The 24,482-nt window shown below is 41.3% G+C and overlaps 1 protein-coding gene across 1 annotated transcript; it reads right to left on the reverse strand.

Annotated features, from left to right (window-relative positions):
* Positions 1-102: 102 nt before the first annotated feature.
* RBSN (rabenosyn, RAB effector) lies at positions 103-20,375 on the reverse strand. The gene is made up of 12 exons (XM_063121409.1): positions 20,297-20,375; positions 16,608-16,913; positions 15,088-15,228; positions 12,772-12,872; positions 11,557-11,602; positions 11,307-11,468; positions 10,604-10,845; positions 9,669-9,739; positions 7,382-7,468; positions 6,665-6,767; positions 4,704-4,808; positions 103-4,330 (listed from the first exon to the last, which is right to left on the reverse strand). Exons 2-12 carry the CDS (start codon positions 16,768-16,770, stop codon positions 3,170-3,172), a joined length of 2,382 nt encoding a protein of 793 aa, XP_062977479.1. The 5' UTR covers positions 16,771-16,913; positions 20,297-20,375; the 3' UTR covers positions 103-3,169.
* Between the last annotated feature and the right edge of the window lie 4,107 nt (positions 20,376-24,482).

Genomic DNA, 24,482 nt, shown 5'->3' on the forward strand with positions numbered 1-24,482 from the left:
CAAGAATCCAGCAGCTCACATGAAAGGGGCTTGCTGGAGCGCAGCAATTGAGGCTGACCTATGATTTCATGGGGGATGGGGAAATCAATCTATCTGCACCCACACAAACAAACATGTTATTTTATTTCATCAGAAAGCTTGCAAACTAGAGTAGTGCATGCAAGTATATAAACAGATGGCATTAATGCTAAATCTCACAATGGCATGGTTTTGTTCTCTTTCATAGTGTCAATTCAGTAGTACAAATGGAAGGCTGTCAAAATGTGGATCTACCACTATCCTATCAAGGCTAGTTACATTTCACATTGACTTGCAGTCATGGAGCTACAAACCAACATAGCTTAATAGTAAAAGTACAACTGTACTATAAGTATATCTTAGAGTATTAGACTATGAAGTACATACAAATTACAAACAAGGCAGAATGCATGTAACAAGGAAAAATACTTTACGTGTTAAAAAGAAAAAAAGCCACTGAAACATTTACTTTGGCAGAAATATACAAAGGATGCCAGATGAGTTTGGTGCCTTGTTGCCTATAACAAATGTGAAAGGTTTTGCTTTAGATGGACCACTGTTCCTTAGCTGGTAATCCCTTAAATACTTTAAGGATCACTTAAACCATCATTTTAATTGCATTTTACCAGATATCTACTCTAATAACCTGATGTTCAGTCTCAGTGCTGTTAGGTTTGTTACATATACCACAAACTCAACCCAATTGCTCCCAATTGGGGGGGGGGGGACATTAAAAACTTAAGCACCTGTTCCTTACTGTTGTAGTCCTAAATTCTGTTTTCTAGTCAGTTTCCACAGGATGGCTGAAATTAATTGAGTGCTTATCAAAACAAGCTGCCATTCATAAATAGCAGCTTTAGCTGAGACGTGATACACTGAATTACTTATAGTTAAGTCAGTTCCCCCCCTCCCCCTGAAAAGGAAGTTCAGGAAAGGAATTTAAAGGGGAACTGGAAGGAATATAGTCTAAAGCCCCACCAAAACAGAGATTAAAATGTAACACATAAAGCCTAATATGTAAAGTGCTGCCTTAGTTCTTGACCATATTAATCATCCCACCCCCACCCAGTAACAAAACATAACTGTAAACATATTTCTGGGATCCCTACAGCCCAACAAGTTTGCAATAGCAAGCTTACAATTCACTAACTGACTATTTGCATCCTGCTACTCTTGGATTAGTCCCTTGTTTCTTTGTGTAATATTTAGGTCAATAACTTTAAATGGGAGCAAAAATCTGTGGGTTTATATAGCAAAATTGGCTCAGTTGTCAGCTGCGGGGGTCTTCCTCCCATTCCAAACTGAAGCAGAATTTGGCTTCTAAAAGTGCACAATGCTATCCAGGTGCACCATTCATGTGTAACGTTTAAATTTCCTAGCATTCGCAAAACGTGACCAACTCAGATTCGTTCAGCACAACTGATAATAGAAATTGTTTGAAAACTCCAGTTGCCATTCTTTTGATTCCCTACCCCAAAAAAAATCCTGTGCACAATTGGAGAGTAAAGAAGATCAAGAAAAGAGGATTTCTTCACCTTTTCCAATGGAAAACAACAACCTCTTCTTAGTACAACTGGGCTTGGATTTACACAGCAATGAATGGAAGTTGCACAGCAACACTGTTTGGTATTATTACACTGCTGCCTCCTGAAGTGCTTGTTATGATCATTCTTCCGCTCAGGATAAAGGGATCAAAGTGGCTGAAAGCACTCCAAGTCTTTAGTATTTTTTATATTCAAGAGAGGTGTCAATTCAACCCCTAAACAAAGGTAGCTAAATGTTGTTTTAAAAATTGTGAGCAGGACTTCCTATTCTCTCATTTATGACCAGAGCTATAGACCACAGTTGGCACCCACTTTGATCTCACAGCGCGCTATCCCTGTTAAGTAAGGGTAGTGCCCTCCAGGTATTTCAAACTACAACTCCCATCAACCCCGGGCAGCAGGGTCAATTATTAGGGACTATGGAACTTGTAGTTGAAACATCTGGAAGGCACCAGGTTGACTCCCCCTGCCCTATAGTAATTGGGGCAGACCCCCAGATTCAGAAGCATGTCTACACTGCATGCAGAAAACAATGTTACCATTATGGCATTTCCACCAGCCCAGGAATTTTAGGAATAGTAGTTCTGAGATGGGGTAACAAAGAAACTTTCAGCACCCTCACAAAACGTGCAGCTCAAGAGTTCTCTGGAGGAAGCCATCAGAGTAAAAACAGTTTAAGCTTGTAATATAGGTAATCCCTGAAAAACATGGAAGGGACAGAAGTTCATTCTCTCAAGACAGCTTCAGGGGGTTGTGTTTTCTAAAACAACATCACATCTAATACCACAGCTACCCAAATCTACTTTAAAATCCCTTTATATGAACTTTTGTATTGCACAGGCAGAACATTGGCCTTTATACTGTGCAGGTGACTGCATTTCAGCAACCTGCTTTCTAATACTTGCTCTTAGCATATGTGGCAGTTATGCACCTCTGTTAAAAGGCACTATCTTTTTTCATGCTTGACAAAGGGTGAAATCAAATTAGTGTGCCTCCACCAATGGAAGGCTTCCATCAGCATTATGGGGGTGGGGGCAATTTTGTCCCTATATCCCCCAATATCTGCTCAGGAGTGCTGGAGGACCCTCTGGTGCAGATCTGCAGGAGGAGGGGGAATTGCCATCTGTTGGGAGAGGGGTACAAGTCTGATTCCACCCAGAATTTACAGGACAATCTGGGTCCCTTGCTAGTAGAAAACCAGCTTAGAAGGCTGGTCTGTAATACTGCAATAGCAACCAAAAGAGGGAAGGTTTGCAAACAGTTTCTTATATTTTAAAGCATCTGTTTCCTATTATACTCTGCAGTTTACAGCAGAAATAAAACATGTGCTTAGAAGCATGACCATGCTCTTAAAGTTGGGTCATGATAAGTTTAAAATAGATTTTAAAGTATCTGTAAAACAGTGTTAGGTTATTACAGCATTATAAATTGTATGGACATTATTTGCAAAGTTTGAACAATAGTGGAAATGCCTACACCAAAGTGCATATGATTAGACTCAATCCCCAGAACTCCCTCTTGTAACGTGCTTTTAATTTCACGTCCCCTGCCTCTGGGACAAACAGGGAACTATATAAAGTTGTATGTGCATGGATGTAGCTCTTAGTTTAGCAGCTGGATTTTTCCTTCTGTTTTGCTAATGTGCGTTTCAGTTCTTTCAAATTCTCAGTCAGGACTTCTACCTCATCCATCCGTCCACTGTGTTTGGCATCAAAAATATAAGCTTTGATATTATCTATCTGTTGGAGCAGTAATTCCTCTTCTATGACATCTTCTCCCGACACTTCATTATCATCATCAATTTCAAAAGGATTCAGGGAGGCCGACGACAAATCCTCAAATGGATTCCCAGATTCCTGATGACCTACGGGTGCATGAAATGGATTTCCAACTGCATCTTCAAAGGGGTTTGAAGCAATGACAGCTACTCCATTTGCTTGCTGACAATCCTCTTCATCTTCAAACGGGTTGTATTCTTTTTTAGCACTGTGCAAGGCTTGGGTGGGCAAAGGAGCCACTGTTGAGGAGTCTTCAGCAAAAGGATTATCAGGTTCCCTCTTTACACTGCCAGTGACTGCCTCATCTTCAAAAAGGTTTAGGGGAACAGTCTTATTTTGCTCTATTACCCTGTCATGCTCTGGGTCTATCAGAGGCTGACAAGGGAAGACTGGGCTCTCACTAGCCGGCAGTCTGTCACCACCACTTGGGGAAGACAGTTTAGAGCCTGGGTTACTTTTGTTCGGAGTAGTATCTAGATCCAACGCCTGTGCTATTTGGTTTATGTCCTCTTTCCCGGTCTCAGACGTATTGTGCTTTACGTCTCTGAAATCCAGGGAACGTGTCCGTGAGTGCTGAGACAATCTTCTTTTATGTTCCCTCTCCCATTCCTTTTCACAAAGTATCTGCAATTGTTCTCTCTGCATCTCCTCCATCTCAGCCTGCCTTTTAGAAAGCTCAATGGCTTTTTCAGTTTGTTGTTGATCATACTCATCCTGAAGCTGTCGCAGGTTCTCCTGCAACATCTGGACTTCATCAAGGCGATTTGCTTCCTTGGCTTGCTTAATAAAGGACGTGATATTGTTAATCTGCTGAAGAAGTGGGTCTGCAAGTTCCTGCTGGCGAGATATGCTGGCACTGGGTAGCCAACCTTCAGCTTTCTTTACTGCAGCCCTTTTTGGCTGGGGCACCTCACCGTTGGATGCTGCTGAGGACCTGGAAATATAGTCCATGGGCTTCTCCTCCAGTCGTCTCTGTGTTTCAAGTGTTGCCTAGCAGAATGAAAGAAAGGAAGTCAGAAGAAACCAGACCACATGAGGAGGCATGCCGCAGCTCCACCCCTTGCCAGCATTGTCTCAGCTTCTGGGTGGGTTGTGGGCTCTTCCAAAGAGTCCCAGCACAATGCCTTATTGCCCAAGGGCCGAGCTAAAGCAGCTCCCACACCACAAAAGAAGTATGAGGAAGTGTGCACACAGGGTGCTCAGATCCTAAATGCATTATGTGGAAGTATGCCCCACTAATTTCATTTGCACAGTGTGTCTGGGGATTCAAGACTTTCAAAATGACATTAAAAAGCCAGCAGTTCTAATAACCCATAGATACAAATTCTTCAAAATGTATCCCAATGCTGACTGAAATATTCACCTGTCTTTCCATCTGTAGCTTTCTGTCCAATTCTTGTTTCCTTTTCTCCTTCAGTTCTTCATACTGGTCTTGGGTTGGTAGGGACATCAGGCCAAGCAATTTTTCCTGAGGAAATGTTTTCAAAACATTGCTTAAAGAAGGTATAGGCTATTAGACCCTAAAAGTATATTCAAAATTTGAAATTGCACTAAAGAGTGTGTATAACTATCATAATTATAGTTATACTTTTTTTTTACTGAATATCTTGAAATATGTTCAAGGCAGCTTATAATACAAAGTTAAATCACAAATAATAATAATAATAATAATAATAATAATAATAATAATAATAATAATAATACAAATTGTGCCAAAGAATATGATCAACAACAGCAAAGGCAGCAGGATTCAAATAAACAAATCAATGCATCTTTCATTTAATAAAATCTTTCATTCCATTTTTTTCATTGAAAAAAATAAAATAGTTCTTCACTTGACACCTAAAAGATAAAGGGGTAGATTCCAGTTGTAACCTCTGGGAAAGATGTTCTATCCCCCATTGCCCTATCACCCCATTGCCACTCACCTATCCTCTGAAAGTAGAGGCTTTATTCCACCAAACTGGAGTAAGGCTTCTAACTATGATAGTGAACAACAGGTTCATACAGGAGAAAGCAGCCCTGCATTCAACCTAGTCCTAAACTGTTTTAGGGCTTCAGAGGTCAAAACAAGCATCCATCCATCTCGGCCCATCCTCCTCTGCTGTTTCTATTCCTTGACAGAACTATTGCCCAGGAATTTGTCTAATCCTTTTAAAATCCATCAGAGTCATCTCCTCTGTACAGTGCAATCCTGTGCATGTCTACTCAGAAGTAAGCATTTTTGTAATTAAAACCTTTAATTTTAATTTAGATGCATATAGGATTAAAGCCTTAATTATACATTGAGTTAAGTAGAAGTTGCTTTTGTTTTCATATCTCTAATATGCAAATACAACATGGAAGTATCAGTCAGCTTCAAATATATTTAACGTGCCAATATTTCACAAATGACTTCCAAATACTTCCTAAGAGTTAGCGGCTGAGAATAAACAGTTCCTAAAACCATAAAAAGGAAAATGCATGTTCAGATAAGAGAATGGGGGCAGGGGATAAGGTTGTCAAAGAAAGTGAGGACTAACACTGTGTTACCATTAGACATCAAGACTAGGGACAATCCTATGCGCCCTAGAAAACTGGAGGGAGGGACATAGGATAGTTGGATTCCTGGATCTGAGGTGGAAGTCAGGTCTCCGCCCTGGAAGCCAGGAATCCGAGCTCTCCATCCCCTCTCCCTCTGCCAATGTAGCCTGCACAGAAAGAACCACATTGGCTGCCTCTCCAAGGTTGCAAAGGTGACCTCGGAGAGGAGGGAAGGGAGGGGACCGGAAAGGCTGCTTCATGTTGTATCCTCCAGGCCTCCCCAGCCTCCTTCCCTCCAGATCTACAGAGCCCCAGCTAGACTGGCAAAAAAGCCCATCTAACTAAAATGCAGAGCGGGAGGAGCATGGAGACAAAGACTATCTTCACCAATCCTCCTGTTCTGCCTTGGATGGCCATGCATTCAGAGGCTAACAGCCATTCCAATAGGACTATGCCATTAGATGAGCTTATTTATTGAAAAACCATAGCATCACAAGCCAAGTTAAGAATAGTTAAGAATAACATATTAAACCATTGCAAAGTTAGTTTTTGCTAATGCAAAGTTCTTCGTTAGGCTTGTAAACAGCAACTCACCTTTTGTGAATGAGAATTACCTACAAGGCAACCAGGTAGGGAGGTGTTTGTAAACTGAAGAGCAATTATTTCTCTTTCATATAAAAATCTTTAGAGCCTTATAATATCTGGAAAAATACTTGTCTGTGACATCTGCATCTTGTGCCCTGTTTCTAAAAACAGCATCCTACATGACTAAGAGCTCCTCAGACCTCATAGATAACCTACCTGTACAAAAAGTGTGGCTGAATATCTGATCATTCTCTGAAGTTGTAATGTTCTGGGATGAGGTTGTGGCTCTTCATTCAACCCCAGAGTTAAAATCTTCTTGCTGAACCAAAAAATTATCCACAAAGAGTATTAGCAATACCAACTTGTCAGCTATGATTTATATAAGTACACTACAGAATGTTAAATAGACTGTCATAGTCAGGCACACAAAGTCTTCCAATTATAAGTAATGTTAACGCTCGTGATTATTATTTATAAAGAACCTATGTTGTGTGGTTGGCTTGCAATCTGTACTTCACAATATTTTGTCATCAACACTTTATAAAGTCCTCACATTTCTCTAACAAGGTAACATGCCACACACAAAAACAGCACACTGACATTTTGGCTTTGTTTAGTTTTTCTAAAGCATTATAATTTTGCTTCTTTGGCTATTGATTTATTAGAACAGATGCAGAATTTGAGCTATATAGTTTCATTAAGGTCAGAGCACAATACAAATTTAAGCATGCCCAAACTAAGGCCACAGGGAACATTTATTGACTGAAATTAATGGGCTTAAAACATGCTTGGACTGTGACTTAAGGTAGTTAATGTATTTATATAGTACCTTCATCAAAATTGATTTTGGTGCCATTTACAGAAATTTAAGAAGAATAAGCACAAAGTCAAAATACAAGTACAGTAATTCTACTTCCATGTTTTCCCACTTACCTTAAAGCATCTATTAACTCATACATTTTTTGCACCTCCATCCTGAGACTGCTGGCATTTTCAAGGCTGTAAGTTGTCTCCCCAGCACTGGAAGAAAACATGGACATTTATTTATATTCTTCTAAATTGTCAACCTCACCAATAGCAGGGTTAATTTGGGAGAAAGTGTTTTATAGTCATTATTTCATCTAAATCATATTCTGGCCACTTACATTTCAAGAATTAGAAAAAGAGAGGAGGGGGGAAAAACCTTCTGCAATACTGATTACAGATTTTTTGTGCACACTAACTACTTTCAACATCACATCTGGAAATTATAAAACAAACATTACAGTGGTAACCAACTTCTCTTTTTAAATTATGAGGCAGCATTACTCAGAATTAACATCCAGGAGTCAAATAATGATCTGAAAGTTTAGGGCCACCTGCTGGGTGCAGACATATAACCATGGATTTACAAAATTACAGCTGGCCTTGATAGCCAAGCATTTGTTTCCACTAGCCAGCTGCAGTACGATCCAGTCCTATCATGACAGAGCAGCATTGTTATATGCATTTTTCAACATAGTTATTGTCAGATCAAATGGATGAAGTTATATATATAGCTCAGGCCTTATGTATGTTGATGATAACATTAATTCCACACACAGGCCCTGTTCAGAACCACCGTGGTTTCAAGTGTCTTCTGAACAGGGCCACATACTTTGAACATGCAATTCATTTCCACAGCTTGACAGTTTTTCCCTTTCAATTTTTTAAGACTATTCTATTCTTTATTGGTATTTAATCACTCACAGTTAGGAAAAAAACACAGTTAGTTCTTTCAGTGACTGCAAGGGTTACAGACCACTCCCCATTCCCTCAGCATCTATTTTAATCTGGTTTCTCTCTGCTTGCTCCAATTAATTAGCATAAATAAGTGAACAAGTATTCTCGGTTAATACTACAATATATTATTTAATAATGGATGTTTATGTTGCTACTCTCTTTCAAATGGCTCATAGAATGCAACAACGAAGCCGCTACCCTCCCGCTCATTACATTGCACCAGCAGGAGCCACACGCAGGACAAGAGGGAGCTAGCGGCTCTAAAAGCAGCCTTGCAAATGAGCAGTAATGCCATTGTCTGCACTGGAGCAGGTGAGTGGGACTCCCTTCTGTGAGCCCTGCTGAGCTGGTCTATGATGGGGAAAGTATTTCTGTTCATATCTGGTTGCTTTTAGAACTGCTAGCTCCTCGCGTTAGCCAGGAGTCACCCTGCTGCAGGGGCAGCGTAGGAAACTGATATTTGGGGGCGGGGGGGAGGGATACATAAAACAAAAAATCTTACTAAAATACAAAATATCTTTAGCTAAATCACAGACAAAAATGACTTGTGGAAGCATTCCCAACATATTAATAACAATTTTAAAACACATTCACTGCCCAAAGGACTCTTGCACATTTGCTGCAGGCTGGGGGGTTTTCAATCCAGGGGTTGTTTGTTTCCTTCCTCCTTCACCAACACCCTCCCTGTATCCCGAATGCCTTTGTGACGTTGTAGTACAGGCAAGAAGAGCAGCTGGATTTTCTGTCCACGCTTCCCCCACCTCGCCTCTGTACCCTGGTGAAGCAACCCATGATGTCAGAATCCAAAAGTGGTGAGTGACTGGGTCTTTGTCTTAGTTATTAATATGACAAAAATAACAGTGTGGTGTAGTGGCTAAAGTGTTGGAATGGGATTTAGGAGATCCGGGTTCTAGTCCCCACATGCTATGGAAATCCACTAGGTGACTTTGGGCCAGTCATACACTCTCAGCCCAACCTACCTCACAGGGTTGTTGTTGTGAGGATAAAATGAGAGGAGGAGGATTATGTACACCACCTTGGGTTCCTTGGAGGAAAAAAGGTGGGATATAAATGCAATAAATAAATAAATAAATAAATAAATAAATAAATATCCTTGTTGGGTCTAGAAAAAAATAAAAAAGCAATAGTACAGAAATAGCTTTATTAGGACCTACTGAGATGACACAAAGTAGCAAGCAAGCTTTCATGTTTTCAGCATTCTTCTTTAGGCTGCATGTTAAGCAAACAAAGGGTATTTGTGATTCCAATCTGGAGACTGGAGCTTTTCCATAATGCCCATCAACATCGCTCTTTATTTTTTGTTTTCCTTAAAATCCAGTTATTACTATGCAATTAATGTCTGGCTTTAGTGATTTGTTGTAGGTAAGACAACCTTCTTCCTTCCTGTACATTACATACAAAACAGACGTTCATTGAAAATATAACTGAACAAGCTTACTTCAATGATTCCGCCATCTTTATGTATTCCGGGGCCTTCTGCTCAACCTTTTCCATGCAAAGTCGGAGTTTCTTGATTAATCAATAAAATCAATAATTAAAATTAAGTTATTCACAGCAAGAATTCAGACACAAAAATGCTTGCCTGGCATTCTATTTTTCCTATCCTTCGTTTATAAAATTTTTGTTAGCAGTTGCTAAGTTTATTATTCAGAATATCTAGTTGTTTGACCAGGGCCCACCAGAAGCATCAAGGCCCCAGACAGTCTATGCTTAGGTTGCCATTTCCCCATTAGTTTCATCTGGTAATATCTGGGACCATATCTGGATCCCAGATCTAGCAAAGTGAAAAGTTTCAGTTCTAAATCTTTTGTACTTTTCCCAACTCAGGGGGAGTTCCATCAACCTAAATCAAGCTCCCAGAGCATTTTTTCTCTAGATTTTTTCTCTAGGGGCATCTCTATGATGTATCAGATCTTATACAAACTACACCCCACAGAAAAGGGGAGTAAGTGAATCCTTTTTCACTTACAGGCTGCTCTTGCACAAAACTCCCTGCACCTGTGTGAAATTTAGAGGGCTTCCTCCCCTCAGAAGGGGCAACTATGCCTGAAAATTTTATCCAAAATTCTGCCAAGAAATCAAAGCGCTTTCAGCATTTCCTTTTTTTTAAAAAATAATAATAATTAAAGAAAGCTTTGGATTTCCTGAAATGAGTTCTGATTGGAGTTGAATTGGATGGCCTGTAAAGTGATTCTACCCAAACTGCACTGTTTTCAAATTGCTGAAGCAGGGTCCGAACTGAATTTTGTGGCTGTTTATTTTAGCATAATACCTAGCATATTAAGTACTAAACAATAATGAACAGTATAAATTATGGGTAGCAAGCTGGTCCCACTTCACTCCCATTTTATTGATTAGCAAGTATCATTTTACCTCGTATAGTTTCACAATATTTGGTGTGTGCTCTTTCTCATCAATCTGTTGTTCTCTTTTGAGCAGGGTGTCTTTGCAGTGTCTACAGCAGCGGATTCGATCATCATCCTTTTCATCTAGGACAGAGCTCACACTGCTTACGCTACTGATGCTGCCACGGCGAGAGCCCTGGATGCTGTTGGGAGAGCAGTTCGGACTAGTATGAGAGCCCAAGACCTCCTTGCTGGCAGTGGTGAGTTTGCCTGGAAAGAGACACCAACAGAACATAATGCCAACAAGGCCAGGTGAAAAAACACTGATCTTGAACGCAGGTTCAAAGACTGAGTTCAGTTCAACTGCAGTTATTCCTCTAAACATGGGAATAATAGTGGCCTACCTAATAGGGTGGTTGTTAGGAAGAATTAGATCAGGATGTTTTCTCCCTCATCTTCAGCCTTAAGAGACAGTTAGATGTAAATACAGTTTTTGTGCAACATAGTATTGAACAGAATATTTTCTGAGCATAGAACTTCAGGGATATTGGATTGGGGAGGAAGGAAGGAAGGGGCAGTTACTACACTGGACTAATCATGTTTGCTACAGGGGTATAAATTGAAGCAGAAATTTTCCTTCAACTATATTCTACTACTATGTTTAAATGTCAGATAGCCAGAAGTTTAAAACATCAGAGGTATGGACATTTACACCAAACCACTTTACTCACTTGCAAAGGGCAGACTGATCAGTTCCATGCACTTCTTGCACATGATAGACCCACAAAGGCGGCAGTGGTGACGTCTGTTCCGTATGCTGAACTTGTTACCACAATCTGGACAAAATGGCACGTCCTGATCATTGACCCAAGGCACAACAGACTTCTCTATTGCTGTAAAAGGATGAGAAAAGCTATCAAACATCACCAGTGAAATCCATGGTGGGAAATATTAGCAAAGATCAAGTATGCTGGCACCTACCTCTTATCTTTGCAGAATCAGTATTGGCTCTGTCAAAGGATGTAAGCTGGCAAGAAAACAACCAGAGAAGTAAGACCAAGACCAATCTTTTAACCATAGCTCACCACAGCGCTTACAAATATTCTTGTGTCTACTAAATCTGTGTCTTAAAATACGTTTTCTTTCTTTATTTCTCTTAAAATCGGATTCCAGACCTGTTCACACTTCACAACAGCCCACCGTTACTTAATTTACCCAACGGGGGCTGCTGCATCGTGCCAGGCACTTGCAGGCGCTCAGCTTGCTGTGGCTTGTCATGTCATGCACACCGAGGTGGCAGGGTTTGCTTGAGGGTTAGTCAAACCTCAAATAACCCTCAAACAAGCCATGACTTATTTGAAGATTGACTAATCCTCAAAGAACCAGTCGGCTGGGTTGCACGGCACAAGACTTGGCAAGCTGGGTGCAACAATGGCTCCCGCGAGCATACAACACAAAAGCCCACACAGGTAAATTAAGCTATGGTGGGTTGCCATGGTCATGAGAACCATGGCGCCTTCCCTGTGCATCTCTTTTATGTCAGTTATCTTAGTAACAAGCAGTCAGGTTAATGGAATACAAACTGTGGAAAAATAAACAGAAAAATGAAGCACATTTAAGAGAAAGCTTTAAGTTTGAGAACTGAAAGAATCTGAAGAAAGAACTATGAAAAGTAGATGGCAAGATGGAGAAAAAATACTCAAAAGTCTCAATTCTCAAAACGCAGTGAACACTTGCTTAAAACAGAGGGAATCATTGCTAGGGAAAGAAAATGGTCCTTCATAATCCCAATGTCTATTCAGTTCCTGATTGTGCAACCTTTGGACCAGGAGGCAGAGGGTATACGCTTAACAGTTTTTCTATTAATTGGTATTGCTGCCAAAGGAGCATGTCACCAAAAAGTCTTCACTGGTCCTTTCTTTACAGAACCCAACATGACTCTCTTCCCAGCTTTCCTGCCTTCAGAACTGGTATGAAAAGGGACACCTTCTAAGTTTATTAACACATTTTTTTATCCACAACAGGAAAATTTAAGAATGGTGACATCAAACAGAGCTAGCTGTTCTATGTCTAGCACCACACAGGAAAGAAAGACTACTGACTATTGAATTATAACTTGGCAAACACAGTAGCATATTGTTCAAAAAGTATTTTCACAAATATACATGGAAAAACAAAAAAGAGTAACTTCCTTACCTTTTCTAACCTGATTATTAATTTATTGACTTCGACAACATAGTGATCAATCCTGGCTGCTCTGTGCTTCTTAAAATCAGAAAGATGGCTTCTCACAGCACCTGGTAAGAAACACCCAGTCAAGGAACTTGGCAGAGTCACATAACCATATACCTTCAGTTAACGGAAGTTTACTATGTCCTTGTTTCTCTCTTGCTCTCATCTGTTGCTCAGGCTAAAATTCAACATTAAAGAATGACATCTCATATTTTCATAGCATTGTTCTGAACATGTGCCTAACATGTGCCTAAAATCGTGCTTTTTATTTCTGCCTATAAAACAATGACAGAAAACAACAGCAGGAAAATTCATTGGCTACCTATTGTAATCCTGTATATGTCTACTCAGAAGTAGTTTCCATTGAGTTCAATGAGGCTCACTCCCAGATATGTGAGTACAGGATTGCAGCCTTAATCTCTTCAGTCAAATCCACCACATTATAATAAGAGATGTTCAAGTCACAGAATCACAATTTTAATGTTATCACACAAATTGAGAATGGAAAAAATATGAAATACATACTAAAAATCCAGTCAACTGTAACTTGTTAAAAGATTTCTGTTTTAGACTCCACAGTACAATACACAGAAACACCTCAGAAAGGGTTTCCAAAATCAGCCAATAAATATGTACAAGCTCAGCAAAGCAACAGCATTATGGTTGTTTTCAGGGTAACACACTTGACAATAGATAAAACTGCAAACTTTCCACAAAGTAATACAATACTGGCCATAATTCAAGGAGTGCACCATAAATGCCTGCATCAGTGTTTGCCTACCCCTACCCCAGGCCCTTATGCTATGCCCAAGACTGCTTCCAAATTTCCTCTGAGCTTTGGGAGCAGTTTCTGGGTAATAAAAACAACTGCTTCTTTAAGGGAAGCACTAAGGAGCCTCACTGCATACCTACAAGTTTCCATAAACTTCACCAATGTGACTTCGTGCCACACCATACAATGTGGGTGGAAATCCAACAAGGCAGTCATGGTATGGACCATATGAAAAGGAGGACAGGGCTCCTGTATCTTTAACAGTTGTATTGAAAAGGGAATTTCAGCAGGTGTCATTTGTACATATGGAGAACCAGGTGAAATTCCCTCTTCATCACACCAGTTAAAGCTGCAGGAGCTATACTAGAGTGACCAGATTTAAAAGAGGGCAGGGCACCTGCAGCTTTAACTGGTGTGATGAAGAGGGAATTTCACCTGGTTCTCCATATGTACAAATGACACCTGCTGAAATTCCCTTTTCTATACAACTGTTAAAGATACAGGAGCCCTGTCCTCCTATTCATATGGTCACCCTAGCTGAACTCTTTAGGTGATCCCAACGCTCTCAATTCGCTCAAGCATACATTTTTAAGAGTTGCCAGAGAATACCATTTTGTGAGCTGAACAAAGCAGGCAAGCTAAAGTCCAATGGAACTTAAGTATGTGCATAACTTTGCACTGGATTATGGCCCTAGGGCAGCCTTCCCCAGCCTGGTGCCGATAGATGTTTTAGACTACAATTCCCAGCATTTCTGACCACTGCTCCATGCTGGCCAGTGAATGGCCTGCAAACCATGGCTACCCGCAAAGGTTTATGGGTGAATGGCTGCTTCTGCTTTTAAGCTAGCAAACTGTTGTTTTTCCTCTGTCCATGGGAAGATGAGTCAACGCACGATTCTCACGGAGCACACTAATGAGCTAACATTCCAAGGTGGTTCAGTCAAAAAGCTGGCCACAACACTCTTGGAAACCCATTAGTGCATCTTGTCAAGAAGTGCCTTACTATCAGTAGGTTCATTATTACTAATGCTACCTTGTTAGCAAACCTAGTAATCAATCACTTGCTTAACTTGGCAGCAGTGCCAAGACCAAGTTATGCTATAATTATTCTTGCAACCAAGGGCTGGGAGTCCAGGCTGGTCAAAGGGTCTTCTGTGCAGGAAGCTTTCGCAGTCTGGTCCACTTTTATTGGGATATGGCTAATGGGCTGTGAAATAGGCCAATAAATTAGTCTCCTTGTAAGCAAACCTGTGAGTCTGACTACTTTGTCTCCTTGGTTTCCCTAAAAGAACCTGAAAGCTCACGCCAGAGCTAACAGCTGGAGCTAACGGAAGTTAATGATTAAAACAGCTGGAGGGCACCAGGTTGGGGAAAGCTGTTTAACTAATCCCCTCTATTTAAAAGACTTACGTATGTTTGAAAACTTTACATCATTACCTATAGATACCGCTGGAGATCAGGGAACTTCCCAGAGAGGATTTCATATTATGTGCAACATTCTTGTTTACCTAATTCTTGGGGCTCCCACATATGTGGATCCACTCCACCATAGCAGTAAGCTTCATATCGTTCCTGAGGGGCCCCATCAGTTCGGTCATCATCTCGTTTCAATAGTTTATTCTTTGCTCTTTTAGCTTTTTGGACGAGATCTGAAAGATCAAACAGAACACATCACACACACAACTTATTAAAACATACTTGTAATAATTGCCTGTCTTCTCCTGAACTTCCTAATGGTTGCCTCTGAGATATCTGACCATTCTGCATTCCACCTCCTGCATCTGCACAATATGACGGCTGGGTTTTTTATCCTACTCATAGGAATGGGGTGGACGTTAATCAGAACTTTGCACAAAGTCCTGAAGATAAAAAGAATGCTAGTCTGAAAAAATACTCCTCCTTGGTCCAACCTGGTGGGAATACAAATGTGCCAATTAACAGATCAGTCCAATTACTGGCAGCTCACAGGAATATTTTGTACCCTGAAACAGGTTTAATTTGGGAAGCAATTTGTGAAACAGAACACCAGACAAAGCAGAAGATGAGTACTTTAAAGGTAGAACAATTATGCATTTAACAGCCTTAAGAGAGCTGGGAAACAACTTGTAACAAGTGAAGGAAATTAACACTACAACAGAACCACTTGCTTTTTGCAATTGATTGTGACTGCAGAATCTTGACTATTTTGAACAGGAAAAAAATACCCAGTAATTAGCTACTGAACACACAATGTTTCTTTTGACATTTTCTAGCCTAAACTATTCATCAGCTACTGCTGTTAATGTATATGTTCAGTGGTTGAAATCGTATGGCCATTAAAGGCTGGTTGCATGCCGTGTTTTATGCCATGAGAGTGTTTCCCAAGAGTGACTTTGAATACCTGGAAGCTAAGATGGTAAAAGGTTAAAATACTGGGAAATAAAAAGGTCACCTGGCTTCGAAAAGAGTATAACATACATCGGGGTGGGCAACTTGTAGTCCTACAACTCCCATCAGCTCTAGCCAGCACAGCCAATGGTGAAGAATCATGGGATTTATAGGCCCACACACCTAGAGAGCCACAAGTTGCCTACTCCTGATGTACATGCTATGTTACAAAGAACAGGTATGACAGACCCCTAACCCAGGGGGATTACAATCTAGATGTCTATCCTTCGTTCCCTACGTGTTTGCCTTTTAAAACAGTGGTTGCTTGTAGCTTATTTATTTATAAGGGATTCAATCTGCAGGGATCCCTGAAGTGTGTCTGTTAAAGGACTTATGTAACTATACCAAAGCGCTTATGCTGACTCCCACTGGTGAGGGAGCTGCGGTCTATTGGCTTGTCTCATGTCTGCACAGTAGGGCAGGATGACATCATGGGACAATTCTGGTGTCAATATTGTGACTTGGCACCTCCTAGGTGTGGCTAATTATATCTTCTACGCAGGTATGTTCTTCCTAATTATGCATGACAACAAATCTTAAACAATGATAATTATCTCATATTTTACACTACAGGAGTTAGAACAGCTATGGCTTTTCTTACTTTTCAGTTGTCCTTTGACATCTTTGTCTTCACTTGAATGTTCTTCTTCATAATGAGACTGAAGTTGATAAAATGACTGCAGGTCCTTCAGACACAGGGGGCATAGAAAGCCCTCTCTCACTTCTCCAGGGTCATCAAATGGAGGTGTGTAGCTTGTTGCCATAGTGTTCCAAGGGCTCCACAGATACTGACACACTCCACGTCTCAGCAGCAGTGGAGCGATAGTATGCCATTCAGTAGCATCAAAGGATTGGGCTAATAGCAAGGAAGTAGCTTTTGTTCTTGTTGTTTGTACAAAACATTGTCCTGAAAGAGATCCAGAAAACAGCTTTACATAACTAAGTAACTTTATGCATATGAATATTCAATAATTCTTTAACCCATTTTTCTCCCCATTAAACCAAGAAGATTATACTACTGGTATGGAATTCGTTTCAATTAAGGCCTATTCCGTTGTATTACCCCAAATCAATTCAGACAACTAAAATGATTAAGGGGCTAGAGTATCTCCCCCCCTATGAGGGAAGGTTACATCAACTGGAATTGTTTAGCTTGGAAAAAAGGAGGATAAGGGGAAACATGATAGAAGTGTACAAAATTATACATGGCATGGAGAATGTAGCTAGGGAGACATTTTTCTCCCTCTCTCAAAATACATCCCATGAAGCTGATTGGTGGAAGATCCAGGACAAATAAGAGTAAGTACTTCTTCACACAGCACATAGTTAAATTATAGAACTCACAACATGTAGTGATGGCCACTAATTTGGATGGCTTTAAAAGGGGGTTGGATAGATTCCTGGAGGTGAAGGCTATCAATGGCTACTAGCCCTGATGGTTGCGTGCTATCTCCAGTATTCGAGGCAGTAAGCCTGTGTGCACCAGTTGCTGGGGAACATGGGTGGGACGGTGCTGGACTAGATGGACCTTTGGTCTGATCCAGCATGGCACATCTTGTGTTCGTATGTTCTTTTATGGGCTTTTAGAAACTTCAAAAATCCTGTATGACAAGGATTTCTACAAACTTCCTGAAATTCTAACACTATTTATTTATTATTTATTTATTTATTTATTTATTACCGCTCAGTAGCAGAAACTCTCTGGGCGGTTCACAATCCTATGCATGTTTACTGAGAAGTAAGTTCCACTGAGTCCAATGGGACTTACCTTCAAGTAAATATATACAGGGTTACACTCTAAATCAATCACTCTGGTTGATTTAGAGTGTAAATCAATCACACATTGCAAAAACTTTGCTTCCAGTATAAAAAAAGAGAAGGATGGGGAGCGGGGGGGGCGCACTTGTTAAAAGCAATCCATGTGTATAAACCAAGTGAAGCTCTGTACACATGCCTAGGATGAGGTTAACATTTCATCATGCCTAATAAACATCCAGGTACTTTTTAACTACTCCAACTAGGCCACTGACTAGACAAGACAAACAAGCCTGTTAAGGTGGAGAAGTTGGGCACAGGCAATAGGAAAGAGTTGCAAAGGAGAGGAAGAGTTGGACAGTTTACCAGACAGGACAAACAAACCTGTTAGATGTTCTCCAAAACCATGTCCTTGCACAATATTTGACTGTTTTTTTCTATAAATATATTCCAACTCTGTAAGTTTAGGTTGTGTTTAGGTCACCCCTTACTCTTCCACAAAATGGGTTGTTAACTAACTTAAGTCCAATCTATTTCATTGGGTCTACTCTAAGCATGATTAAGTCTGGATCCAACTCAATGTTTTTACATTTACAATTCTATGCATGGGAGTTGTAAGTCTTTTTTTCTGTCTAAACATGCATAGGATTGTGCTCTAAATTGCTCAAATGAATTATGACAGTTGTGCTCATTTCACAAACTCATTAACTGGAGCTAGCCAAGACAATTTTTTCATCCTTATTCTCCTCTGACACACTATTCTTATGACATGCTACATACTCTTTTTACAATCACACCTGTAGCTGGACAACTTGCAACTAGTTTCAAAGCCCTTATGGTGTAATTCAAGTTCCATAGCTCAATGCCAGCTACTGCTTACTTGGAGACATAAGTCAGAATTTTACTAGAATTTCCTAAATTTCAGAGGAAGAAGTCAGGAAAAGGAAGCAGTTGAGCTGGCATATGAATCAAGTTTTACTTCCCACTATCCAAAACATATTTCACAATGGTATCTACAGGGTCTTGACAGGTTTTTTTTCCAGAACAGGCAATAAGTAGGACAATTAATTGTATTTTTACATTTAACAGATATTCTGAATGCATGAAGTGAAGTTTCTGATTTACACTAGGGATTGTGAGAACAGGATCAGGGTGCAAAAACATTCCAGGTTGATTAATTCAAAGTAAAGAGGAATGCTCTTGTGTATGCACACTAAGAGAACAAATTCAGTACTTTAGAGGAATTATAGTAGTGCAAGCCTGAAAGAGACAAAAAGATCTAGTTAACCTACTCCACCCACCTATCTATACACACAAAAGCATGATCCTACATATTCTTAATTCCTGGGGAAAAACCTCTATTTTGACACTTTAACAGCATGCCATGAACAACAGAATAGAAAAGACCATGGTTTACTACAAGAAAAGGCCTATGGGACAAGGATGGATCAATTAAGAGAGACGTACTCAAAGCTGCCATGGATGGTGGATAACATCTCCACACAGATTCACTACTATTGAATGTGGTAATTTAATAACTCCTTGCAAATAAAAATCTAGCACATCAGCGAGAAAAGTTCTAGGGCAGCCCTTTGCTTACTGTACTGGTTTTCAATTTGGAAAGACCCATCAGGAATATTCACAAATGTCATTCTCCGCTTACAATTTGGAGTGGTACATTCCATTTCTGTATCACCACCTCATTTTGCTGCATGCCTACCAGGCCCGGATGAGATTCTCTCCTGATTCAGTGTGTGAATTAAAGCCACCAGGCCACACCCACCCATACTGATAGTTCAGTCAGGTACTCGGCAAAAGGGTGGCTAGGTAGGTTGCCTCCCTTTTGTTCAGGCAAGATTCCTGTATAGTTAGCAGCTGCAGGGCAGTCGAGGCATTTGACAGATGCCATTTCCCCCTGAACAGAAATGCAGCGACGGGGGCTTTATTATCCTTTCAATCGCTGTACGTGGCACAGCTGTTAAAAAGACAAACACAAAACCACAAGGGCTTCTCAGGGAAAGGAGTGGCAGCCTTTGGGAACCGGCAGCCATCCCTGGTATCTCACCGCAGATTTCAAGGAGAGAGAGAGAGAGACGGCAGCTGTTTTGAATTGGGAGGGGCACCCACAATCTTAATGGAAATCCTTGGAAGCGGGGGTCTGTGGGTGACTTCCCCCCTCCCTCTGCTGCCCACTGGGCGCCTTCCTCCCGCAAAGTGCCCAAGCACAGACGCCCGCAAGCCGCAAGCCCAGGGATTCCGGCCGGAGGTATCAGAGCCCGGAGTCTTGACAAGGGCCGTTTCTATGGGAGGGAGACCAAGCCCGAAGCTACCGACGTCTGTGAGCAAGAGAAGGGACGGTGGGGTCGGCGGGGGAAGAGAAGGGAGAAAGGGAGGCGGCGGGGCCACGGCTCACCCGCCCACACGGGCGCTCCCCTGGGAAGGAGTGGGCGCAAGCGAGCCCACCGCACAGCCGCGCCAAGGAGGCCGGGAGTGTGGGGGGGGTGGGGGGTGGAGGGAGAGAGAGGCGGTTCTCACCTCAGCCTCGAGCAGGAGGCGACGAGCAACGGCATCTGAGGGGCCGAATCCCGCCCCAACTGCCCAGGGAGGTGGTGACCCGAACGGCGGGGCAAGGGGCGGGTGGCAGGGTAGCGAGAGGGCCTCCTCACGGGCGGCAACCAGTCGAGCACCGATCACACGGAGGGAGGGAGAGGCCTTTAACTGAGGGGCGGGGGAAGAGCTGGTGGAGACGACCGCCGAGCAATCGATGGGAAGAAAGGGCGGGGCCGTGGAACTCTTGCCCGGTGGCCTCCGCGGCGGCGGCCACGTGGGTGGTTGCCACAGGGAAAGACGCGGCGCTGGGAAGCGGGCGAGGGGGAGGATGCTGCGACGTCGCGCACTGCTGCCAGAAGATCCCTCGCCTGGATCTGGTCCCGCTTCAGAAAGAAAGAACGGAGGGTATTGAGGTGGATAAGGCGCAGGCAAGGGCAACCAAAAGGATCAATTCCCCGAGGGGTGGCCCTCTTGGTCCATTGCAGCAAAAGCAACAAAGATGATTGGGGTGGTGGGCTAGAAAGTAAGTCCTACCAGGAAGGATGGAAAGAAATGGGTATGTTTAGCCTTGGGAAGAGAAGACTGAGGGGGGAATAGGTGGCACTTTTCTCATCGAGTGCTGTAGGGCAAGAAATAATGGTCAGGTTTCAGTGGAACATCAGGAAGAATTTCCTGGGGGTCAGTCAAGTGAAGCCAACTGCTTGGGGAAGTGGTGGGCTCTCCCTCAGTGGAGATTTTCAAGCAGAGACTGGGCAGCCAGCTCTCAGGGATGCTTTAAATTTGATTCTTGCATTGAGCAGGGGGCTGGACTTGGTGGTCTTAATGGCCCCTTTCAGTTCTATGAATTAAGGCTGGTGTGGCACCTTAAGCAAATTTCATGGACTGCAGCATCGGATAAAGTGAGTCCGCGAAAGCTTATGCCAGAGTAAATGTCTTTGTAGTTTCAAATGATCAAGGGTTTGAAGCACCTTCCACATGAGCAAAAGCTAGAAACGTTTTGGGGAATCTGAAAAATACAGGTTTATAACGTTGTTGTTGTTGTTATTATTATTATTGGCAAGGAGAAAGTGGATAGAGAAGTTTTGCTCCCTCATGATACTAGAACCCGAAGGGGTCATCCCATGAAGCTGAATGACGGGAGATTCAGAACAGACTAAAAGAAGTGCTGCACATAGTTAAACAGTAGAACTCGCAATCTCAAGATGTAGTGATGGCCACCAACAGCTTCAAAGGGGGATTAGAGAAATTCATGAGGATACGGCTTTCTATGGCCATGTTTCTCTGAATATCATTTTCTGGGAAGCATGTCCTGCATCTGGTTTGTCGCTGTGGGAAACAGTGTTGGATTAGGTAGGCTTTTGATTTGATTCAAGCGCTGTTTCCTAGCCTTTTCCTGGAGGAGAAGCCTATCAGAGCTACTAGTCCTGATGGCTACATGCTACCTCCAGTATCAGAAGCAGTAAGCCTATATACACCAGTTGCTGGGGAACATAGGTGGGAGGGTGCTGTTGCACCATGTCCTGCTTGTGGGTTGACAGCTGGCTGGCCACTGTGTGAACAGAGAGCTGTACTAGATAGACCCTTGGTCTGATCCAGCAGGGTTCTTCATATGTTCCTATGTTCTTAAGGTTTTGAAAATGGGTTTTGTGCTGTGGATTGCTGGTCAGGGAAGCGGGGGCAATTTTAATTTTCAGAAGGAGACTTGCAGGGGACTCAGTCTAATTGGGATAATGTCACCTGGGCTAGTAGCTCTTTTTCTTAATTCTGTGGGAGGATGAAGCTGCCATTTGCTGGATGGAAAGGCATTCTGTATGTGTTTATAGGCACTTCTTGCTGGCCAGTAGAATTATTATTATTATTATTATTATTATTTATTTATTTATTTATATAGCACCATCAATGTACATGGTGCTGTACAGAGTAAAACAGTAAATAGCAAGACCCTGCCACATAGGCTTACATTCTAATAAAATCATAATAAAACAATGAGGGGAAGAGAATGGAAACAGGCACAGGGTAGGGTAAACAGGCACTGGAGGACAGCATTAACAGATAAAAGCAGGACTGGGACTCAGGAGATCCGGGTTCTGGTCCCCACTTGGTCATGAAACTCACTGGGTGACTTTGAGCCAGTCACTGACTCTCAGCCTAACCTACCTCACAGGGTTGTTGTGAGGATAAAATGGAGAAGAGGAGGAGGACCGTTTAAACCACCTTGGGTTCCTTGCAAGAAGAAAAAGCGGGATATAAATGTAATAAGTTAAATAAAATAAATATACAAAGCCCCAGATATATTTTGTAAGACCATGGACAAGTTCCTCTATCAGTATTTTTGGTCTTGTATTTACATCGCCCTAGTACATACTGTGAAGGAGGAACATATAAGCCCAAGACATGCTCGTACTCTGATAGCCCATGTGAACTGGTGCAAGACAACTCAACCTCTTCTATTATTTTTGCTCTCCTTTTCTTAAGCTCTCCCATTTGTTCTATTTTGCCCTTCTTGTGATATTTTTTGTTGTTTAATAAAAGCACATACAGACATCAAAGTTTGAACTTTACTGCCCTAAGAACTGAATGTTAAAAATAAATAACAAGTGTCAATTTGCAAACATCTGTCTCTGCTTTTCCAAAACAGCATATTCTTGGTTTACTGTCAACTGTAAAAAAGCAAGCTGATGTGTAAAGCATGTTAAATCCAGCACTTGAATTACAGGGGGCTAGTGAGGGGACAGGCCCCTTACATTGTGTAATATCCCTTTACCTACTGTTTTTAGAACAGTAAAACTATAAAGAGATAGAAAGTGAGACTTGTAGATTCCATTAAGGCCCCTCTACCATCTCCCCATAATTTGAGCACAGGCTATATCTTTTTCATGATCACTTTTTTCTTAATATTGGAAGTGCATGTTTATGAACAAATTAGTGTTAAAAGTAGATAAGAAGCATAATGGTGTTAAAAAGAACTCCTGCCATAAACAATGCTTTGTTATTTGCAACTTTTACTGTGTCATCATAACCCTTTCAGCAGTTTTCTAAAGGTATGCTTGTTTCTTTTTCTTTGTTAATTCAAATACCACATTTATCAAAAGGAGTGAGAATAATTTTTATTCATAAAAAACACCTTTATTGATTGCCTATAAATAGTACAATATAATAAAGCCTTGTTTTACTCACAGAAACTAGTGCAACTGACACCTGGAAAACACCATAAAATGGCATCCGTAATTGGGCATTACCTTTACATATTAAAGTTTGCTAGGGCCAACAAAAATGTAATAAAATAGTTAGTGAGATTTTGAGTTAACCAAATGTTAGCTGGATGGTAAGCAAAATAAGGTGTGGGGGTGTAAAAACTGACGATGTTGAATCCACAATTAAAGCTGCAGGAGCCCTGCCCTGTTTTGTATCTGGTCAAGAGGACAGGGCTCCTGCAGCTTAACTGTTGTGATGAAGAGGGAATTTCACCAGGTGCTGCATCCATACAAATGACACCTGCTGAAATTCCCTTTTCAATACAACTGTTAAAAGATACAAGAGCCCTGTCCTCCTTTCCATATGGTCATCCTAACTTAACCTGCAGACATGCAGAACTTGTGACTGAAGATATTCTATCAACGATTCATTATGACATATTTCCATACGTCTCTCTCTTGACTGACTGGTTTGTTCTATACTATAGCGGGTAGTTTAGGGTGTAATTCTATGCTAAAATGGCTGACGAATGCTGGGAGCTGTAGGACTTTTTTCTATCTAAACATGCATAGGATTGTGCCCTTCATAAGTGCAGGAGCAGATCATAAGGCTGCCATTTTCATAGTAGAAATGTGGGGTACAAATCAAATCATTTTAAAAATCTTATTCTGCTAGTCAGGACTTCATGTGTATGAAACAACTAGAAGAGTTGAGTCTCATATTGACAGCAATAGATATGGGACAAACTTAGCAACATTTCTCTATAGAAACAAGCTATTATCTCTCTAGACAACCCAGTGTGGTATATATGAGTCAATGCATGCTATGGAACTTCATGCAAGAAAACTAGTTAAAGAGCACAAAAGTGAGCCTCAGAGCCAAACTAGTTTAAATTTTTTTATTGCACTCCATTTATTTATTTCTAAAATTAATACTAAGTGCAGGGCTCTTTAATTCATGAGGGAAGGAGAAATTT

The sequence above is a fragment of the Elgaria multicarinata genome, chromosome 3, assembly GCF_023053635.1.
Source record: "Elgaria multicarinata webbii isolate HBS135686 ecotype San Diego chromosome 3, rElgMul1.1.pri, whole genome shotgun sequence".
In the NCBI taxonomy this organism is placed as follows: Eukaryota; Metazoa; Chordata; class Lepidosauria; order Squamata; family Anguidae; genus Elgaria; species Elgaria multicarinata.